The sequence below is a fragment of the Urocitellus parryii genome, unplaced genomic scaffold (assembly GCF_045843805.1).
Source record: "Urocitellus parryii isolate mUroPar1 unplaced genomic scaffold, mUroPar1.hap1 Scaffold_399, whole genome shotgun sequence".
NCBI lineage: Eukaryota > Metazoa > Chordata > Mammalia > Rodentia > Sciuridae > Urocitellus > Urocitellus parryii.
In genome coordinates, this window is record NW_027553575.1 from 26,775 (window position 1) to 50,425 (window position 23,651).

The 23,651-nt window shown below is 48.6% G+C and overlaps 1 protein-coding gene across 1 annotated transcript; it reads right to left on the minus strand.

The window, feature by feature from the left end:
- Nucleotides 1–16,577: 16,577 nt before the first annotated feature.
- LOC144252255 (uncharacterized protein CXorf49-like) lies at nt 16,578–19,350 on the minus strand. The gene is made up of 6 exons (XM_077794694.1): nt 19,080–19,350; nt 18,367–18,508; nt 17,750–17,826; nt 17,430–17,475; nt 16,827–16,868; nt 16,578–16,721 (listed from the first exon to the last, which is right to left on the minus strand). The coding sequence occupies exons 1-6, from the start codon at nt 19,284–19,286 to the stop codon at nt 16,717–16,719; spliced, it is 519 nt and encodes a 172-aa protein (XP_077650820.1). The 5' UTR covers nt 19,287–19,350; the 3' UTR covers nt 16,578–16,716.
- Between the last annotated feature and the right edge of the window lie 4,301 nt (nt 19,351–23,651).

Sequence of the window (23,651 nt, forward strand, 5' to 3'; positions counted from 1 at the left end):
TATAACTTTCACTGCCTTATTAGCTTTCCAGTGATATCAATAAGAATCCTTTTACACATTCCTCAGTCTGCTCCCTATAACCCCCCCTCCGGCAATAATTGTATGGTGAAGCCCTAACCCCAGTATCATAGATTATGACAATATGGAGATAGGGACTTTAAAGGAGTAATGGAGTTAAAATGAGGTCATTAGAGTGGGCCTATGCCAGTATGACTGCTATCCATATAAGGAAATTTGAACACAGGTATACACCCAGAGAAGACCACATGCAGACAGGCATTTTTGACAAAGATTCCGAGAACACACGAAACGGGAAGGGTAGTGTCCTCAGTCAATGGTGCTGGGAAACTGGCTCTTCATGTGTGGGAGAATTAAATTCAACCTTTATGTCACACTGTATGGAAAATCAACCCAAAATGGATGAAGGACTTAAATTCAAGAAAAAGTTTAAGCTATAAAACTAAAGTAGAGGGCTGGGGATGTGGCTCAAGCGGTAGCGCGCTCGCCTGGCATGCGTGCGGCCCGGGTTCAATCCTCAGCACCACATACAAACAAAGATGTTGTGTCTGCCGAGAACTAAAAAATAAATATTAAAAAAAAATTAAAAAAAAAAAAAAAAAAACTAAAGTAGAGATGGGGGTGGGGGGATCTCCATGGCATTAGTTCATGAAAGCAAAATTTTCTAAGACCCCAAAAGCATGGGCAACAAAAACAGAAATGGACTGAGAGTACCTCAAAATCTTTTTCACACCCAAGGAAACAATATGCAAAGTTAAGAGACTAACCAATGGAAACAATGAATACTATTTCATTATATCTGCTAAGGTGCTAATATCATATATATATATATATATAACTCAAACATATCAAGATAAAGAAAATGACCTGACTAAAAAGAATGGACAAAGGACTTGAATAGATATTTCTTGAAACACCACTTATGATGACCAGGAAGTATATGAAAAAACGCTCAGTGATATCCCTCATCAGGAACATGCAAATTGAAATCGCAATAGAATATCCCCCTCCTACCTAGTAGAAGGCTCTTATGAAAGAGATGAAAGAGCTGGGTACCCTGGCACATGCTTTTAATCCCAGCTGCTTGTGGGGGCTGAGGGAGGAGGATGAGAATTTCAAGGCCAGCCCAGGCAACTTAATGAGATCAGGTCTCCAAATACAATTTTACAAAAGAGCTGGGGATGTCGCTAAGTGGTACAGTGCTTGCCTACCATGAGGCCTTGGGTTCATTTACACGTCCAAAAAAAAAAAAAAAAAAAGAAGGAGGAGGAGGAGGAGGAGGAGGAGAAGGGGGAGGACAAAAACCAACAAATGATTATAATTTTTTTAAAGACCTGGAGAAAAGGGACCCCACATACTGTTGGTGGGAATGTAATCAATACAACCATCATGGAATACATTGCATATGTACTTCAAGAACTCATATAACTAAAAAAACCACATGATTTAGCAAAGCCACTACTAGGTGTACTTTTTAATAATCTTTTCCATGAACCAAAAGTAAATGAAATCACTGTCAAAGGGACACCTGCACATCCTTGTTCATCGAAGTACCACTCACAACAGTCAAGACATGGAATCAAGATATGTGCCCATCAAGGGATAAATGAATAAAGAAAAACACGTATACTTGTGCAGGATAGAATACTACTCAGCCTTTAGAAGGGAATCCCTGTAACTTGTGACAGCCTGTTTGAACCTGGAGGATATCCAATTAAGTCAAAGACACCAGGCACAGGAAGGCAGATACTCATATTCTCAGTTATATGTGGAATTTGAATATCCAATCTAATGAGAAAAAAAAAGAGAGCAGAAGAGTGGTACCAGGGGCTGGGACCAGTGAGAGTATTGGGAGCGGTTGGACAAATAATACAAAATTGCACTTAGGAGTAATAAGTTGGAGAGCTCTATTGTGTATCATATTGATCACAGTTAATTAAAATGTATTGTAAATTTCAAAATCTCTATGGGAACACTTTATAAGAATATTTTCCATGAAATATTTGGACTATGAGGAGAAGGGGGGAGGAGGAGGAGGAGGAGGAGGAGGAGGAGGTGGAGGAGGAGGAGGAGGAGGAAGAGTAACAGAAGGTGGTGGAGGAGGAGGCAGAGGAGGATATGTTATATGTTATGTTATCAGCTCAGTTTAGGTATTCACAAATTATAATATTTGAAAACATCACACTGTCCAGTATAAATATGTACAATTTCAAGTTGAAATTGAATTATGTAACAATGAAGTAGAAAAAGAATAAATAAAAAAGTAAAATGAATTCCATAAAAAAACTTGGGTGATGTTGGTGAGAATATATATAAATTGAAACTCATATGAGCTATTGGTGGCAACGTGAAATGGCACAACTACAACTGAAAAAAAAAAAAAACTATAGTGGATCCTCAGAGAGGAAGACGTTGTATTTGAAATGTGTTGGTCACAAAAGGACAAATAATATGTGACTGTACTTATATGAAGTGTCTGAAAGAGTGAAATCATGAACACATGGAAAGTGGCATACTGGATTTCAGAGGTTGGAGGCATAAGAACGTGAGAGTTGTTGTTTAATGGACTTATGTTTTAGTTTTGTAAATAAGAAGTTCAGGAGACTGGTCACACAGTCGCATGAATAAATTAACAATACTGAACTGATCAAGAAAAATGATTAAGATGACAGATTTTAAGTTATGTTACTCTTACCACAATTAAATAAAAACTGGTGTGATTTCTGTCTGCAGAGTGGACCCTGAAAAAGAAGCCATTGATAGCACGATGACTCCCATATCCATATTTTTTCTCACATCCAGAGTCAGATCTCTACCAACTCAACACCGCCACATGGAATTCAGACAGACAACCCAAATTCACATGTTCAGAGGTGAAGTCTTCATGTGGAATGCAAGAAGCAAACAATGTGGACATGATCTGTGATGCCACTTCTACAAAGTAAATAACAGGCAACACCAAACTATGTCATTATGGTGTACACATGAGATATGAATGCCATGAAGAACAGTGAACAAAGAATGATCACACAAGAAAGGATGTGTGTCTTTTCCTGGAGGGGTAAGAGGGAGGAGATCACACAAGGACACCCTAGGAGTATAGAGGGATTCTGGGAGTGCTTGCTTCTATGACCAGGGACTGTGTGACTCTGTATCAGTGTCCTTGAAGTTTATTTACTAAACGTGTACATATGTGTCACAGTTCTCCACCTGCATATTTCACAAAAATAGAGGGTGTGGTTTAGAACAATAATACACCTTTGTATTTAAATAATTTTCACAACCCACCAAACCTGGATGTGATTGATCTCTTTTCTCTCCATGCAGCACCACAGCAGGAAATTGGTTCCTTCACAATGGAATGAGCTGGAACATCACGCTGACCACGTGGTCACCAGCCAAGGGACAAGGTGAAACCGAGAATCTCATGATCAGGTGGGGTTTGGTAGAGGGGTGGGCTCAGCTGGTCTGGGGTAGGACTCTAGGCCAGGAGTGGCCAGAACTGGTGGGCACTGGGCCCCAGGACCCATGGTCACATGAGAAGTAGTCATTCTCCCAGGGGCTGGGTATCAGCCCAGGGATCCTGTGGGCACAGGAGGGAGTATGCAATGGTGCTCCATGAGGCCTGGGTGCCCAGAAGCTCTTCCCATGAACTCCCTCTGCACCTGGTGGAGTTTAAGCTTGACAGCGGCTCTTCTTAGAATCGAGGAAGTTTTCACAAATTGAGCATGTTACTCACATGCAATGATCACTATGAGGTGGATTGGCTTCCACTGTCATATGTCCCCACCATGATGTGCTTCTTTACCACAGACCCAGAAGAAAATGGGCCAAATGCCCATAATGCCTAACCTGAATTCAAACAGGAGGGAGCCATCAGACATGAGTGCTTGCTGTAAAACAACTGCACTCAGTCTTCCAAAATCTCACTGACATGAAAGTCAAAGGATCTGGGGTCATGTTCTAGTTTAAAGAGACTAAAGAATTTGAAAGACAAATGAATTGCATGAGCCTGTGATAGGAAAGAGGGGTTTTAGAAGCAACACTGATATTGGGGCAATCAGAAAATATTTCATGGAGACCTATACTAGAAGTCAATATCACCTCAAGGTTAAACTTTCTCAGTGTGTTAATTCCACTAAGGTTTTGTATGAGACAATTCTGAGAAATATGGTGACATATTCAGAGATGGTGTATCATAATGTCTTCAAGTAACACAAACGATTTGGTATATTGGTTAGAAAGCACACACTCGCATAGGCTCAGTGGTATTCGCCAATAGTCTCAGCTACTTGGGAGGCTGAGGCAGGAGGCCAGCTGGAGCCCAGGAGTTCAGGACCAGGATGGGAAATGCAGCAAGACTCCACCCCTAAAAATGTAAAATGAGGTCAGGCTCCCTGGCGCTTGCCTGTAATCCCAGCGGCTCTGGAGGCTGAGACAAGATCACTTGTTCCAATCAGGCTCAGCTATTTAGCAAGGTCCTAAGCAACTTAGCAAATCCCTGTGTAAAAAATAAAAAAAGGGCAGGGGATGTGCTCACTAGCAAAACACTGCTGGGTTCAATCCCTGCCAGAGACAATGAATAAATGAAATTTAATGGGATAAAATTCAAAATACTCAAAAACCCAAAACCCGTGACACGATGAAACTAATGGGATGTAATGTCAACAACTGGCGAGTCCAGATGAAGGATATATATGGTGCCTCCTCACTCTTTGCTTGCAATTCCTCTGTAGGTCAGAAGCTTTAAAAAAAGAAAAGCTGGGACAGGAAATGGTGGGTGGGCATTGGTACTGCACCTACGATGCCACCCCACAGTCTGAACTGGCTTGCCAAGAGTCAATATAATCAGAGATCCACCGCAGTGCTGTTGTTGAGGGACCTGAGGGATGCCCCAGAAAGGGGCGTGCTGATTGGCTGGGGCAGGACCAATGAGAAGGCAGCCATGTGGGCATCCAAAGCATGGGAAGTCAGGCTGTGTTTGAGAGGATCTCCTGCCTTGTCTGTGGTGATGGAGTTCTGAAAGCACTAGCTGCTCTTGCTGCGACTCTGTTGACTCTCTCACCTCAAACCTTGATGCTGGGACCAGTGACACGAGCTCCACTGATGAGGCTTCAGTTCAGGGAGACAGTTTGGAACAGGCAGTGAGAAGCTCCTAGGTGTCCGTAGGTGTCTGTCTTGTAGATTCTAGAGACATATGGGGAAGGCCCTGGGCCCAGTTTGCCTCAAATTGGGACCATTGTGAAGTGGGGAGGGCAAGAGCCTCCTTTCAGACATCGAGGGCTATGAGTTCGACTTGGAGGCCCAATGGGAAGAGATAGAGGGAGGAGGGGTGCTGCTTCTAGGCTGGGAAGGCAAGCCTGGATTCCAGGTTCATGAGAAAGGGTATGATATGGACGTTTTGCCCCTTACTGTGGAGCCTGTGGATATCCTGCACCCACTCACCTGCTTGGAGCCCCGGCATGCCCACAGGCACCCATGCCCTGAATTCTTTGCCTCCAAATTCTATGCCCATTGGGCGAAAGGAGAGGCAGATCCCAGCAGGGAGATGCACACTGACCTCGAGGATATTGGAAGTGCAGCAGACTTCTGTTGGCCTCTGAACCACCCCAGTGGGCCTGAGGGAGGAATGGGTTGGGAAACCCAAGAGGGGCACCAAAAGTAGGATGATGGGCAGTGGGGAAGCCCAGCGGCCCTCTTCTGTCCTGAGTCTTCAAATGAGTTCAGTGAGATACAGTTGATGAGGGTGAGCATCTGCCCCCAAGGAGGAGGCCAGGCCTGGTCCAGCAGCCCCAGGGAATCAGGAGACAAGGACACACTCAGGTGTCTATGCCAGGGGGAATTTCATTCACATGTCGGGCCCTCTGAACATCTCTGCTCCCCGTGGACTCACCTCACCATGGAAAGGTGGGCCTTTGGAGACCTGGGAGCCTGTTCCTCCAAGAAAATGGAAAGCATATTCTGGGTCAAGGGAGGGAGCAGGCCCAGCAATGCAGGAGATCCACCAGATACTGCAGGGGGCATACCCAGAGCCTTGCTAAAAGGCCTGCTACCGCCACTCCTTGGAAGGACATCCAGGAGAAGAAATTACTAGGGGGTGACTCAGAAGTTACTCTGGGATGGACCTTCCCTTCAAGGGAGTGAGAAACACAAGGCAGCTCTCCTGGAACCAACCACTTTCCCCGCAATCTCATGGGGTCCACTGCTTGGGAGTTCCAAAAGATATCCCTTGGAACCATTGGGACCCAAACATTCCAAGCACAGTGGCACTGGGGACAGATCTGGACCTAAGGATACATGGGAATCCAGCCAGTGGCCCATGATGATAATGGACCAAATAGAGATGCAGTCCCACAGGCCCAAGTGAGTAGGCCTTCATCGTCTTCCTCCTCTCATTGCTCCCTCCTCCTCCCCTGGCCTACACTTGCTTGCCCTTATTCCCTCTCCCCCTTGCTCAGGGGATGTCTTTGGCAGTCCACTGCCATTGGAATGTCAACTAGGGGTCTCTGTAGACAGGGAAGACATCAAGAATGTACCTGGTATGTGCTGGTCCCTGCTAATCACATTTTGTGTATTTCCTGCCTGCTGCCTTGAGGGACTGGGAAGGAAAGAGGGTGTGGAGGCTAACTTGGTCAGATGATGACCAGTTACAGTTTGGGCTTCACATCTTGGGTGTTAGTCTCATCTGCATCCTGATTCCTCCCTCCAGCTCTTCCCCCTGGGGGGGCAGGGGCTGACCATTCTCAGTGTGCCCCCCACACTCCCACCTACCATGCTTCTGCCTCACTCAGCTCTACCTCCTTGCTTGGAGCTGATTGAGAGAGACCTTGCCAATGAGATGAACCTTGGAATCCCTCCATTGTTCCCCACCTCATCTAGCTCCTGTGCACACAGGATCATACTCAATAGGCACACCTACTTGGCTGAGTGAGAAATTTCTGCATGAGCTTCCAGCACACAAGCCAGGACTCCTTGTCTGGGCACGCATCATGGAGAATTCAGCATCGGTGACCCCAACACCAGAGTCTCTCAACCTCCAGAAAGCTATCAGCCCAAGGACTTGAGCCGGGGAGGCCTCAGTGGCAGAGGCCCAGCCCCCCTCTGGTGAGTCTTGTGGGTTTGGTAGCAGTGGAGAAGTGCAGAATTTGGAAACCTCTGGCTCTGTCGGTTCTGTGGACCCAGGCTTGGTCCCAGGGTTTCCTGCTTTGCCCAGACAGTTCTCATATAAGAAACTGGGTATGATCCTAGCAGCTTGGGAGGCTGAGGCAGAAGGATCCTGAGTTCAAAGCCAGCTTCAGCAACCCAGTGAGACCCTAACCAAAGCACGTCTCTAAATAAAACACAAAAAGGGGCTGGGGATGTGGCTCAGTGGTTAAGTGCCCCTGAGTTTAATCCCTGGTAACAACAACAACAACAACAACAAAGCAGAAAGAAAGAAAAAGAGAGAAGAAAAAAAAAAAAAGAAACTGGGTGTGGTCAAGAGTGGCTTTACGCAATTTGGTCCCCTGTGTGGGTTTCATGTGGTGTGGGTGATTTGCAGCAGTGCCCCAAACACCAGCTCCACAAGTAGACTTTTGGCAGAATTGAGCCTTTCAATTGGATCCTGTTCAGCCACATGGCTCCTCCACAGCCTGGTTGTGGGTGGAGCCCTGCTGGTGTCCAACCCAGAGCCACAGTGCTAGGGGGCCACAGTGACAGCTGGGGCCAAAATTGGGCAGCAGGGAAGACAGGCCCAGAGAGGGGGTGGAGCTGCAGGTCAGAGCAGGTGCAATTTGCTGCCCACAGAGGGAGATGCTGCCTCACTTGAGACCCAGCCAGGCCCTTTCCATTTCCCAGGGAGGGCAAGGGAGCTGGATTTGGTGTTCTCTTTCAGGAGACCAGGAACCTGCTGTGCATCCCCTGGTTCCCAAAAGGCGGCAGCAGCCACCTGGAGCACAGGGTTGTTTCCTGGTACTTCTTTCTCTAGCCCCTAGAAATGCCCCTACCAAGCTAGAGGGTGTGCTCCCTGCCCGGGATGAGCTGACTTAAGTGCCCCCTCCCATCCCACACCATAGGGATGAGAGGGTGGAGGGAGGCCTCCTCCTTTCCTCTATGGATTTCAGGTTGTGCTGCAGCTGGGCTTTTGGATATGGGGAATGTGAGAGGTGGGGGTGAGCAGGAGGATGAGGAGAGAGGAGACCAGAATCCCATTCTCATTTCTTTTTGGTGTCTGCTGGCTTAGTGTGTGGTGCCACAGAAAGAAAGAAGAGACCTCAAAGTGCAGCTAGGCATGAGGACTCCCAGGTGGGGCAGGGGCCTGACAGAGGGAGACCTTGGTGTCTCTGAGTGGATGAGCCTGTGGTGGGCTGGGCCTGCAGAAACAGGCAGCACCACAAACATGGACTTTCTTGCAGCTGGCCTGGAAGTCCTCTGGGTGTTGACTGCTGAGGCTGTGTACAAAGAGCTGTGCATCAGGTGAACTCCATGTACTCTGCCATTGAGTCCCAGATGACTCCTTTACTCAAGACCTTTGCTTTTCCTATAAGGGTCGGTTTCTGTGTTTTCTTTGATTTTTTACTTAGTTGTTGGATTGAACTCGTTTCTGTGCGTTTCCACCATGCCCCAGTGTTTGAGCACTATTGGTACAGGTTTTTCTCTTACAGAAACCATGTGGATGGGAGAGTCATTCCCAGGGCTGCTTGGGTGGGGCCTGGAGGGAAGTCAGGTTCCCAGGCTGGCGGATCCCTACCTGGAAGTGTGAAAGTGAGGTCAGGGGACAGTGCCCTGTGGTCCATATTTTAAAAGTACTCAAGCCTGCAAGGATGGGGGCCATGAAAATTGCCAAAAGCAAGGGTTATCAGTACTTGTACAGACAAGAGTTTGCTGGGTCTCCCTCTTTCACCTTTACTCCTGCCATGGGACACTCCGCCTACCCCAGCTGTGGAACCAGCAGGCAGGTGGTGGGATGTTTCATTTCTCCTGCTATACTGCGGTCCCATTTTACAAGTTTTTAATTTCTCTACTGTTGAATTCCAGTGTCCTCCCATGGTCACTTTCCTCAACATGCCCCTGTTCACCTGTTGCCTTGGTTCTTTGTGGAGGAGCAGGTGAGTGCTAGGTACCTCTATTCAGCCATCTTGCCTGCCTCGGTAGCATTTTCTTTTCTTTTCTTTTTTAGTGCCAGGGATTGAACCCAGGGCTGCTTTATCACTGAGCTACACCCCAAGCCCTTTTAACTTTTTATTTTGAGACAGGGTCTCCCTAAGTTGCCTAGGGCCTTGCTGAATTGCTGAGGCTGGCTTTGAACTTGTGATTCTCCTGCCTCATCCTCCCAAGTCACTGGGATTACAGGTGCCTGACCTCAGAAGCATTATTCTATACTAATTACAGATTTGTTGAGAAAGAAATCATGGAAGCATTTGAATTGCATATTGAAGAACACACAAAAAATTGGAAGACCTCCCATGTTCCTGGATTGGAAGAAATAATATTGTCAAAATGTTCATAGTAAGCCACAAACAGTGAGGCGCACCTGTAGGTATTCAGAAGGCTGAGGCAGGAGGAAAGTGAATTTGAGGCCAGCCTGGGCAACATAGAGAGGCTGTGTGGAAGGAAGGAAGGAAGGAAGGAAGGAAGGAAGGAAGGAAGGAAGGAAGGAAATTGTCCACAGAAGTGATTTGCAAATTCAGTGCAATCCTCATCAAAATACCAGTGACACCTTCAAAGAAACAGAGAAAACAATCCTAAACTTCACATGGAAGCACAAAAGACCCTGAATAGCCAATGCAATATCGAGCAACAAGAACAATCACAAGTGTGATGCCTCCTCATACTACTTGATCTCAAGACATATTACATGAGTGTATTTACAAGACAGCCAAAATCCATAATATGCAGCCAACTGACTCTCAACAAAAACACCCCAAACGTACATTCGAGAATGGGCAGCTTTTTCAATAAATGGTGTTAAGAAAACTGGATATCCATGTGCAGATGATTGATTCTTGACCTCTGTCTCTCATCCTGTACAAAAACCAACACAAAATGGATCAAAGATTTTAACATAAGACCTAAAACTCCAAAACTTCTAGCAGAAAACCCAGGGGAAATACTTCAAGACATCGGTACACTTGATGATTTTCTGGGTAGGATCCCCAAAGCACTGAAAAGTAAATCAAAACTAGACAAAAGGAATTACATGAAGCTAAAACGTTCCTGCATGGCAAAGGAAGCAGTCCACAGAGTGGTGACACAACCAAAAGTGTGGGAGAGAATATTTTATTTTCAAACAGTACATCTGATGAGATGGTACTTTGGGGCTGATATCTGGAATGTACAAGGAATATAAGAAAACTCACAAGCAACAACAAAAATAACCAAACTGAAAAATAGCCGATAGACCTAAAAAGACATTTTACAAAAGAAGGCACACAAGCAGCCAGCAGGCATATGAAAAAATGCTCCACATCACTAATCATCAGGGAAATGCAAATCAGAACCACAGTGAGATACCACCTCAGCCCAGTAAGAATGGATATTATGAAAAAGACTGACGCTCACAAGTGCCTGCGAGGATGTGGTGGAAAAGGAACTCTCATATGCTCTTGATGGGAATGTAAATCACCACAGCCATTATGGAGAACTGTACTGAAGTTCCTTTAAAAACTAAAAACTAATCCATCATATTATCCGGGGATTCCTCTCCTAGGTATATATCCAAAAGGAAATACAATTAGCACATCAAAGAGACGTCTGCATTCTAGTGCTTATTACAGAACCATCCATAATAGCTGATATATGCACACATTCTAGATTTCCACTGACCAGTGAACAGATAATGAAAGTGTGATATATATATATATATATATATATATATATATATATATATATATGCCGCATAATACTGTTCGTTCATAAAATGAATAAAATCCTCTCACTGATGGCAAAAAGGATGGAACTGGAAGGCAGTAGAAGAAATAACAAATACCACAAGTTCTCTGGATCTCAAGGCAGAAGAGAGCAAAATGATAATTCATAGAGGCGAGGAAGGTTATTGGGAGAAGGGATAGAGGGATAAAGGATACCAAAGCACAAAAAGGAGGAAGATGTTCTAGAGTCATAAAGCATGGTAGGGTGTCTATGCTTCAAAGTAAATTAGATTTTATGAAGAACTAGCAGAGAGGAGCTCAAAGCCTCAAAAAAAAAAAAAAAAAAACCCGAAAGAACACAGAGATAGAAATTGTAATCACCCTGACTTGATCAGTACACATTGTGTTCAGGTTTTTAAATTTATTTTTATTAGTTATTTATGGGCCTTTATTTATTTATTTGTTTATATGTGGTGCTGAGAATCAAACCCAGTGCCTCACACATGCTAGGCAAGCACTCTACCACTGAGCCACAACCCCAGCCCCTTGTGTTTGCATATTGCAATATCACAGTACCACCTTACTATGTACAAATATTGTGCTAATTAAAAGGGAAAATGCAATTTAAAATAATAATTGACAAAGGACATTAGATGACTTGGCCACTAAATGTAATGCATGATCTGTGATTACAAAGAGGTTTTTGAGAAAGCAACTATGAAGGATATTATTTGGACAATCACAAAATGTTTCCTGGGGTCATATAGTAGTAAACCGTCTTGGCTCGATGTTAAACATTCTTAGTGTGACAACTGCGCTCAGGATCTATGGGAGACTGCTTATTTAGGAGATAAATGCTAAAGATGTTAGGGATGATGTATCACAATACCTTCAAGTAACTAATGATTCAAAATGATTAAAAAAGTCACACACAAAAAACACGCACACACAAAGATTGTGATGATGGGAGGGCTGAGCAATGGGAATAAAAAGTTAACTGGTGAATCCAGTTGAAGGATACATGGATGCTCCTTGCCCTTTCCTTGCAACTCCTCTGTCAGACGGAAATTTTAAAATGAAAACTCTGGTGTGAAGAGGGATGATATGGACCGTTTTATTCCTATTAATGCAATAATGTAGAAGGTTGCAAATTTCTAGAAAATGTGACTTGCCAAAACTGATGTAAGAAGAAAGAACAAAACCAAATCATTCCATACCCAGTGAAATAAATATATCAGGAGTCAAAACGTTTGGGGTTGTGGTTGGTGTGTTGCCTTTGTCAGTGCTGGGGTTTGATCCCAGGGCGTCATGTGTGCTAGGCAAGTGGCCTATCCATAGCTACACCCAAACCCCAGAATGCTTTTAACAACAACAAAAAAGCCACACCTACCCACTCAATTCTAAAAATATCCCAGGAATAAATATCTAAACTTTGACACAAATTCCTCTAGGAAGTTGAAAAGGAGGGACATTCCCCACCTCATCAGATGAGATAAGAATAAAACATCCATAATGAATCCTGACACAAAGGGTCAGAGGCAGGAAAACTCCAGTCAATGACATACACAGTCATTTCACAGAAAGGAAAAAGAAAAAAAAAAACAGAAAAAGAATGTTAGCAAATGGAATCCTAAAACTACAGGACATAAACAGGAAAATAGAGAAGAATATGGCATGATTAAATTGTATCCATCCAAGAAAATTTTTATTTACTTCAGAATATAAAGTGATATAATTCAGCACATTATCACATTAAAGGAGAGAGCATGATCCTCATATTTTAAGGAGTTACTAAATTTCAATATCCATTTGAGAAGCCACATTTACAGTGTTTCTACAAAGTCAGGAGTATGAGATATAATTGACTACAGGTCTATGCTTTCTTTGAATGCATACCATTATGGAAGCACCATGGCAATCTCAACAGCATTTGCATCACCCCCACGTTCCTTCATGCCATGTGGTAGTACACAGCCTCACTCAATCCCCATGCTCAGACTACTGCTGATCCATTTTTTCCTGCCTTTTCCGAGTCTCATAAATGGGATCATACAGGATGGAGCCTTCTGCATTTGGCTCCCTTCCCAGAAAGGGACTCAAATGGGACTTCTGAAGGTACAATGCACAGTCTCTACAGCACAGTAGCGGTTACCTGGCTTCATCTCTTTTTAATTACTGGGCAAATCGCAGGCTTGTGTTTCCTGAACTTGTGTTTCCTGAACTTACACATAACTTGATCTAATTTAATTTTTGTATCTTGGTGAGGGTTCTTCTTGAAGAGCAATGTTTCATCCTTTCAGCAAAAATAAGTGATTCTTGGAATCACCAGGGGAGCTGTAAAGGTTAGGTGATCCTGGAGGTCTAGGGAGGGGTATGTACTGGAGGTGGGGCACCCAGGAGGGTCCCAAGGCAGCCAAAGCTGTGATTCTTACTCTGAGTGGTGGTTACCAGGCATTTCCTCACTGCACAACTGCTGGGGTGCGGTTCATACTGTCGTCAAGCAAACAGCGTGCCCTGGATTCCCTCGGGAATGGTCCGCATGACCACCCTAGAGGCCACAACATGCACAGCCAAATGTGGCAGACACTGGCGCAGCCGTCATCCTAACAGCAAGCGGATGGTGAGGAACTGTGGATGAGGAAAGGAGTTCTCAGAGATTGAGGACAGACAGGCACGAAGTTGCCCAAGTTCATCCACGACTGGAATCCGTGGCTGTGACTCACCATGACAACTCTTGATGCTGTGGATGTCACCTCGCTCCACAGGATGCAGCCTGCTAGGCCTCCACACACCTGGGAACGTCCACCATGTTTTCCCCTCATTGGCTGGCTGACACCCCTTCCACACGAACTAGAGTCTGACAGGGAGTCCATCTTTCTGCCCTCAGGGTGAAAGCTCTTGTTTGGAAATGAATAAGCAGGAGCCTGGGCACCTGATACACATGCAGTTTGTCTCAGGGCTCCAAGGTGCAGCTGCATCAAGCACAGGCACATGACTCAGCCAACCTCCTGAGCTGAGGGGAGCAGCACAAAGAGGCAGGACTGGGACAACGGCTCTCCAGGCCAGCACCCAGTCTTCCTGGCTGGAAGGGGAGGCTTGAGGGAAAGGGCAGGCTTGAGGGAAAGGGCAGGCTTGAGGGAAAGGGCAGGGTGGGGCCAGTATGCTGAATGAGGGAAGGGATGTGACTTCCTTTCCATTCGGGCCCGAAGGAATTTTCTAATACAAACCTCAGAATCTGCCACTTATTATAGAAGGTTTAGCCCTGACAACTGCCAGTGTGGTGGTGTACTCAGTCCAGCAACATTATGGTATTGCAGCTGGTGTGAATACAGAACAAGAGAGAACCTGAGCTCTGAAGGAAGAAGTGGGACTGGTGAAGCTTGTCACCAAGGGTCAAGCTAGTGCCCTGGCAAGGCTTGGTCAATATGCTGCTCCCCTCGTGAAGATGGTCCTTCGCCTCCAAGGACAGTGCCCGGAGCCGGAATTCACCCTGGTCGGAATCGGCCTAGATGTCTCAGGTGGCAGAAACCCCCAGTTGCAGTCTCTGCCCAGCTTCTTAAGGCAGACATCAGCTTTCTGTGTAACCTCTCCATGAAACAAGCAACTTAGGTCAGGGTAATCTTAGCCACAGCCTGAGGAACCCAGCCCCCTTGCTCAGGTGGAGGTTTGAAGTGGATGATGTTAAGTCCCCACTGCCCATCCTTTCTGGCTCTCAGGACTGACTGCCCAACCACTTGTGTGACAATCCGTCTCCCTGAGCCCATCCCAAGGAGCCCAGAAGGGACACAGAATGAGAATACAGGAAGGGTGGTCCCAAGCCTGACCTGCTCTCCACAGGCAATTCCTCTCTCCTACTTGCCATCCTTGCTGTGCCAATCACACCCAGGTGTTGGTTAGCTCAGGGTGTGGCTGTCTCCCATGGGAGCATCCTGCTTCAAAGATGAGGTGGGAACCAGCCACCTCATAGTTAGCCAGCCTTCACATCATTCTGCTGGCAACACAAGACATTTGAGACACGTTATCCGTCCCAGAGGAGGATCAAGAGCCTGTGCCAGAGACTCCCAACATTGTGACAACACTGACCCCGCTGCTGGGTTTGGTGTTACACTTCATCCCATCCCATGCCCTCCTACATTTTAGGTCTTGAACAACACCCCTCCTAAAAGGTAGATGCCAACCTTGCTCTGGTGTATTCGGTTCCCTATGGATTACAGGCTCTGCCCCTACTGCCTCTATTCACAGAGTCAGATCATCCTCTGTCCAGGGAGACCATCTCTGGTTCATTTGATTCACAAGCCCACACAGACACTCTGACAGGCACACGCACATGTGGAAGCATGCGTGCGCGCGCGCGCGCACGCACACACACACCCCTTGAATGCTGTATCTTCATTTGTCAGTGCTGTCCGTTAAATACCCAGCCTCTTGGGAATGGGAACTGTCTCACCCCACTCAAACATGGATCTGTCCATGCACACCCATGAGTCTCAGGCACACTTAGCCTGGACCCTGGGTAAAGCAAGGAACAGTTCATCAATGAGGGCAACATAAGAACATGGAGCTCAGACAAAAATCGCATGCGACCGCAGGAGGCAGTCTGGGAGATGGAGCTGGGACATGCAAATATCACATCCAGGAAAATCTGTGCCATGGGGGTGATCAAACAGTATCTTGCTGGGGACCATCCGTGCACATGCAGACCTACCACCCACATCTGCCCCTTTCAAATGAGAGCTATGGAGCTGACAACCTGGAGAAGGGCTGGCTGGACGGCAGCTAGGACTTGACATTCTGATTCCTGACCATCCAATTCCAGCTGCCGGTGGGCAGTTTTGCTCAAGAAAGCAGAGAGGAGCCAGAGCAGATTCACCTGCCCACCTCTAACCCAGAGACAACCCACATTTTCTCACATTCTCTATACCCCTCTTTCCTCCTGCATTCCCCGTTCTTTTACTTCGCTCTGCCACCTGATGAGATGTGACCTCTGCCTCCATCCCCCTACTGAAAGGAAGAAGGGAGAAGCGATAGGATCTGGCAATTGAGCTTCAAAGGTGAAGGCTAACTAAGCAGGAACTAGGGATGATGGGGGATTTCTAGCTGAGCCTTCCCTCTGTGGTGAGCCACCAGAAGATACTGAGTCCAGAAAGAGGACTGGGCCTGAGAGGGGGAAAAAAAATGAGCTACACTGTGCTCTCCCAAAGCCTGTTGAAATAACTCTCTAGAAAGAGGTCTCCAGGGGTGAGCCATGGGAGACATCAAGGATGGTCAGGACAGAAAAGAAGGGTGAGAAACAAAGGAATAAATCCTGGAAGCAAACCAAAGGAATAAAGACAGGAGGGACTGGAGCTCTGGAAGGGGCTTATTAGTTTCCCCTGAAAGGTGTGTGTGTGGGGGGGGGATATTAGGCAACAATTTGTCCTATGAGAACTCCAGAGAGAAGCCTGTTAGCAGAGAGCACCACCAGAGAAGGCCAGAGGGGAAAAGGAGAAAATTCTAGTGTGTCTGGGTCCAGTCCACACAGAATCCACTCCCAGGGCACCATGGTAAGCCTGAGCACCTGGCTCTTGCTCAAAGGCCTGCCCAGACTCCCCTCAGGGAGAGGCCTACCACAAAATGCCAGGGGTACTGTTCTTAACCAGCTCCCCACCCTTCTCCTGGCCCCTGCAGGCCCTCACCCCCTCAGAGAGTGGGCAGACCATAGAACAGGAGAAGTACTTTAATTCGAAAATGCTGTGAACTGGAGTGGGCAGGAAGGGGGAGCTGGCTGTAGAAGAACCAAAGGGAAACAGCTTGGCCGCTGCTCGAGGGCTCCACCGGCACCAGCTGCTCGCCTTGTACAATGATGCTGGGTTCAATCTGTTAAGCAGAGCAGAGTCATGGCTTCCCCTTGGCCAGAGCTGGCATGCAGCCCTCCCAGACAGCTGGGATTGTGGGAAGGGGTATGGTAAGCATAACACTCACTTCCAAGGTCCTGGAACTTGTCAGCGAGGGAATGCATGACCGCTGAAAGAGAGAGGCATAACTGAACACTTGGACATAGGTCCATAGAGGGTCTTGGCCCTATATTGCCCCCTGGCCCCCCTCCCCCATGCTCCGTGGGGAACCTCCAGCCCCTGTCCAAACAGCCCTAGGACTGACTCCCCTACCACCACTGGAACTCGACACATAAATGTCTTCTATAAGGAAACAACATGTACCAGTAGTGCTCAAACACTGGGGCATGGGAGAACCACCCAGAAACTTGTTAAGAACAAGCAATCAAGCAAACATAGGGCAAGAAACACCAAACAAGCCACACCAATCAGGGCTTAAGGGAAAAATAAAGGAGGGGTCTCTGGGACTCAATGGCAAGGTCAGACAACATACTGCTTTTCGTGCACAGCCCTAGCAGTCAAGGCACAGAAGGCACCAGGGCCAGGCCAGCTTGGTTTTCCCACCCCACAGGAACATCCCGCCCCACTGTGATGCCTGTACCTGCAGCCCAGCCCAGCCCCAGGAACCTGCATGGAGACACTGAGGTCTGCCTCTGCCCCAGTCCCTGTACCCGCCTGGGCTTTGTCATACCTAGTTGCTCCTTGAGATCATCGATTTCTTTCTGTAGCAGCACACACTGACCCAGCCAACACCAGAGAAAAGAGAAATGAGGAGTAATATCCTGGTCTCCTGTCTCCTCACCCTCCAACTCTCCTGCTCCCCACTCCTCATGTCCCACATATCCCACAGCCCAGTGGCAACAGAGAGAGGTAGGGCATCCTCAGTGGAAAGGAGGAACACTCTCTCCCTAGGGTGTGGAATTAGAGGGGACACCCAAGTCAACTTAACCTGGACATGGAGCCCACCAGCTAGTTGGGGCCGGCGTTTTTGGAGCCAAGGGAAAGACTTACCCGGGGACAGCCCTGTACTCCAGGTGGTTGCTGCTGCCTTTCCAGAACTGGGGTCTGCACAGGTGGATCCTGCTCACCTGAAAAGAGCACAAACTCCAGCTCCCCAGCCTGAGTGTGAAGTGCAAAGGGCCTGGCTGGATCTAAAGTGAGGCAGCAGCCCCCTCTGAAGGCAGCAAGTTGCACCTGTTCTGTCCAGCAACTCCACCTCTCTCTCTGGGCCTGCTTTCCCTGCTGCCCAGTGTCAGCCCCAGCTGCCACTGTGACACCCTAGCACTGTGGCTCTGGGTTGGACACTGGCAGAGCTGTAGTCGCAGCCAGACTCTGGGAGGAGCCCTGTAGCTGAAGAGGACACAAAACAAAAGGCTGTGTTCCTCTGAAAGTCTCCTTCTGGAGTCTGTGTTTGGGGCAGTGCTACAGATCACCCCTAGCACATAAACCCAATGCAGGGGACCAAGTAGCCTGAGTCCAGTCCTGCCCACATCCAGCTTTCCTTGGGGGCGTTGCCTGTATAGGCATGGAAGCCTGGGAGCAAGACTGCACCCCCAGAAGCGGCAGAGCCAGAAGTTTCCCTCCCCTGACCCTCTCCCCTCCACTGCTATCAAACCCACAGGACTCACCAGAGGGTGCAAGGCCTCCCTGGCTCAAGTCCAAGGGCTGGGAGCTTCCTGGAGGTTGGAGGACTCTGGGGTTGGGGTCACCACTGCTAAATTCTCCACGATGCATGCACAAGCAAGGTGTCCCCGGCCTGTGTACTGGAAGCTAACACAGAAATTTCTGTTGAGTATGATCCTGTGTGCACAGGGGCTGGAGTGAGGCAGGGTACAAAGGAGGACTTCCAAGGCTCATCTCATTAGGAATGTCTATCTCAATCAGCCCCAGGCTCAGAAGTAGAGCTCAGTCAGGGAGAAGCAAGGGGGACAGTGGCGGGGGTGGGGGGTGCTGCGGCAGAGAAATCCCACGCCCCCAGCAAGGCAGGCTTGAGTAAGAGCTGGGAGGGAGGAATCAGTAGACAGATGGGACTAAACACCCACGATGTGCAGCTCAAACTGTAAGGGGTCACCAGACCAGTCAGTGGCCAGTCCTACTTTCCATCCCATCCCAGCCCCTGTCTGGGAAGGAGGCAGGAAGTGCACAAAATGTGGCCAACACGGACTGGTACCTACCAGGTACTTTCTCAGTGTCTGCCCTGACTACCAAGACCCCCGATTTGGCATCCCAATGACAGTGGGTTCCCAAAGACAACCCCTGAGCAAGGGCAAAGAAGTGTGTCCTGGTAAAGGAGCAGAGCAGAGTGACAGGAGGAGAAGGAAAAGGAGGCAGGCTTACTCACTTGGACCTGTGGGACTATATCTCCACTTGGGTCATTATCTTCACTGGTCACAGGCTGGGACTCCCGTGTCTTCTTGGCCACAGATCTCTTCCCAGTGGCTTCATGCTTGGACTGTTTGGGTCCCAAGGGCAGCAAGGAATGCCTCTTGGACCTTCCAAGCAGTGGAACCCCCGAGATTGGGGGGAAGGTGGCTGGTTCCAGGGGCATTACCTTAAGTCTTTGCCCCCATGAAGGGAAGGCCCTGCCCAGGGTCACTCTTGAACCACCTCCCAGGGACTTCTTCTCCTGGATGGCCTTCTTCCTAGGAGTGGCCCTGGGCAGGTCCCCTGTAGCAGCAGCGGCAGAGGTGGCAGTGACGACAGCAGCAGCAGCAGCAGCAGCAGCAGCAGCAGCAGCAGCAGTGGTGGCAGCTCCTGGGTTGCTGGACCTACTCCCTCCCTTGCCCCAGAGCATGCTTTGCATTTTCTTGGAGGAGCCAGCTTCCAGCTCTGCTGAAGCCTGCCTGTCCATGCCTGAGGGGAGTCCTGGAGGAGAGGCGGTCGGCAGAGGGCCCAGCATGTGAAGGAAATTCTCCCTGCTACGAACACTCAAGTGTCTGGCTGGGTCTCCGGGTTCCCTGGGGCTGCAGGACCTGGCCTGGCCTCCTCCTTTGGGGCAGATGCTCACCCTCATCATCTCACTGAACTCATCTGAAGACTCAGGGTCGGAAGAGGGCTGCTGGGCTTCCCCGCTGCCCACCACCCGACTTTTGGTGCCTCTCTTGGGCTTCCCCCAGGCCCGGCTCCCCTCGGGCCCACTGGGGTGGCTCAGCGGGGCGGCAGAGGCCTGTGGCGCTTCCACACAGCTCCGGGACAGCGAGCCTCTGGCGCTGAAGCCCGCCTCTGCATCCGCCCAAATGGCGGACAGTTCGGTGGCAAAGCTTTCCGGGGATGGGTATCTGTGGGCTCCCCGGGGCTCCGGGCCCATAGGCTGCTGCACAACGGCCGCAGACTCCACAGCCAGGGGCACGAAGTCTAGAGCGTCCCCCTTCTCATTAGCTGGGGAGCCAGGCCTGCCTGCGCGGCCCGGAAGCACCGCCCTTCCCTCCACTATCTCCTCCCATGGGGCCTCCAAGTTGTACTCATAGGCCTCGGAGTCTAGGAGGCTGCCCTCGCCCTCCCCGCTCCGTGGCGGCCTCAACTCGAGGCCCCGGCCCAGGCCTCGTAGGGCTCTGTGGCCTGCAGGACGGACGCCTCCCGGTTTCCCACCGTTCTGGCTCAAACCGTCTCCCTGAAGGGAAGTCTCGTCAGCGGAGCTCATGTTGCCAATCCCGGCAGCCAAGCTCGCTCGAGGGGAGATGATAGACCGGTTAACTGCGGGAGCACTTAGGCCTCGGGGAACAAAGTCACCACAAGCCAGACACAGATCACCTCAAACACCACCCGGCTTCGGCTTCTAGCAGCTTCGCGAGTCTTCGATGCCCCCCTCGCGGCCTTCTCATTGGTCCACCTCCCTGCCAACCAGTGCGCAGTTTGTTGGGGCCTCCCTCCGTGCACTCGCCAATACGGATGAGGGCGCTAGCGCTGGGGGAAGGCTCTGATGCTACTGGCTTGCTTGCTTCCTTCCTTGCTTGCTTTCCTTCTTTCTTTCTTTTTCTTTTTTCTTTCTTTTTTTTTTTTTTTAACTGGGGATTGAATATCCAGGGACACTTTACCACTGAGCTGAATCCCCAGCATTTCTTTTTTTCTTTTTTGTCGAGACAAAGTTTTGCTAAACTGCATAGGGCCTCACTAAGCTGCTGAGGCTGTTCTTAAACACCCAATCCTCCTGCTTCAAACTCCTGAGTGGCTGGGATTACAGACTTGCCCCACTGTGCCCAGCTTGTACTGGCTCTTGACAAGCCAGTCCAATTGTGGGTGTGCACTTCACTGATTTCTTGTCCTGCTACTTGGTTTTTTGTTGTTGTTGCTGTTATATCCAACATTAGGATTCATTTTGACATAATTATAAAACCATGGAATATAATTTGCTCTAGTTCAGTCCCCAGTACTCTCCGTTCCCTCCTCCTCCCTCCCCCCACTACATTTATGTTTCTGCTATATACTTTTAGTTTGTGTTATTGTTGCTGTTGTTGTTAGTGTCTTGTGGATATACATGATGGTGAGATGAGATTCACTGTGGTATATTCATAACTGTGCATAGGTACGTTAGGTCGGATTCCTCCTACTGTTCTTCCCTTATACCGTCTCTCCCCGCTCCCCATCAATACCCTTCATCTAGTCCACAGATCTTTCTGCTATTTTGATGGAATCCTTCTGCCTCCTTTTCCCATTCTCCTCCCTGCCTCATTACGGACTAGCTGCCATGTAGCAGAGAAAACATATGACCTTTGACCTTTTGGTCCTGGCTTCTTTCACTTAGCATGATAGCCCCAGTTCCATCCTTTAAGCAGCAAATGCCATAGTTTCATCCTTCTTCATGGATGAGTAATACTCCACTGTGTGTGTGTGTGTGTGTGTGTGTATACACACACACACACACACACACACACACACATACATACCACGTTTCCTCCATTCATTCACATGTTGAAGAGCACCTAGTTTGGTTCCGTAGCTTGGCTATTGTGAATTGTGCCACAAAGTCAGTGATTGTGTGGGTATGGCTGGACGTGGGTGACTGCAGATGTGTGGTGGACCCAATCTACCCTGCTGTGTAACCTTCTCCGGGAGGGAAGGCATCACGGGTGCAGATTCAGAGAAGTTGGGCCTTTGACATCCTCTAGCCAAGAGGCATTCACACACTCCAGGCCTCTATTGGAGAGCAGTCAGAATAGGACATGAGGGCGAGGCAAGGAAAGACAGGTGAACCGAGACTGGCAGGTGTGAAACTAATCGGGGGGGTCACTGGAGTAGGAATGGCATGGCAAGCAAGGGAAATTCTAGCACTCCGGGACCTTATGGAAACTAAGGAAGGGATTGCTCCCCAGATACCAGACTGCACGGATTGGGGAAGCTGGGAACCAGTAGTCTGACTGAAATTTGGCTCCCCACCAACACTGGTAGGGCTTCCTTGTGTGTCCGTTCGGGCCCCTTTAGTACATATTTTCACACACGCTTATGTGTGTTCTCACAGGAAACCGAGGACTGGTTTGGGCTTTCAGATTTACAAATGTGTACCCAAATCCACGTGTTGTTCTACAACTTGGCATGTGCAGCCACGAGACTATTTTTGGAATGTATTAACAGAGCCTGGTGCATCTCTTTGGACTTCCTCATTTTCGTCTACTGGATGCATGGGTCACACGGCATTCCTGCATCCCCTGACCAATGGGAGTACAGAGCATTCCCAGATTGTTCCCTGCACCAGCTTCCTTGTGTGTGTGTCTTTGTGCACTACACATACCAGCCTTTCTCCAGATGATGTGCCCAGCCCTTGCTGAAATTACTCTAAATTTTTTTCCTTGCGTTAGAAAGGCAGCATTAGTGGTTACCTAAACCTAGGACTGTCGCGAGGATGAGTTAATATTTTATCTACGGTGCTTAGAAAAGTGCTGGCACACAATGAAATTTCTAGAATTAGCACTCTGCTCATTCTGTCAAAGCACTCTTCCCAATGGCTCTGCCCCACCTGCACCCCAGGGGAAGTCAAAAGCACCGTTTTGTTCATAACCTCTTCCACCCATGGAACAGTAAAGTCCTTTCATTGTCGTAAACCTGGTATGTGAACAATGGTTTGTGATTTAATTTGTATCTTCAGGATCAGTGATGGTTAGGACCTCTTGGGGTCATTGGCCACAGGGATTCCCGCTACTTTGCATTAACTGGTGGTGGGAGTAGAATAGGGTCTGAGAGAGGTGGGCAAACAACAGACTGCCAATAAAGTGCCCTGGGCACACATCCACGTGCTGCTTTGATTACCTATGGTAATCGAGCAGTAGAGAGAGATCCCCCTCAGATGGCCAATCACAGAACAATTGCTGTCTGGCCCTTCATGGGGGGGGGGGGGCGGGAAGCAGGAGGACCACTGATCGCCGACTGTGGACTTCCTCGCCTACTTTCCTATCTGACCTGCTGTTTTCCTGGGCAACAGGGGCTTGCAAATCCTTTCTGGGCTGGGTGCTCCACATACATCATTAATTGAATCCTCACCGGCTGCTGAGCCAGGTGGTATTATGTCCCTCATTTTACAGATGGAAAACCAAGGCTCAGAGATGAGGTTCTCAACAGGAAAAGAGGCTCGTGACCACAGACAGCAGGACAGGAAACGGAGGGAGGGGTGCCCACACAAGCGGACCCCACGGCCCAAAGTGGCTTGTCAAGAACCTGTACAACTTGGGCTCTGCAGCAGTCCAAGCGCCCTCGCCCCTATTGGCGAGGGCCCAGAGGGACGACCCAACAAACAACGCTCTGGTTGGCCGGGGCTGGACCAATGGGAAGGCTGCGACGTGGGCGTCAAAGGCGCGGGAAGCCACTCGGTGTTTGAGGCGATCGCGTGCCTTGCCAGTGGTGACGGAGTTCTAGAAAGCCTAGCTGTTCCCGTGGTGGCTCTGGCTACGGTCTCTCCTCAAACCTGGCTGAGCAGACTGGTGAC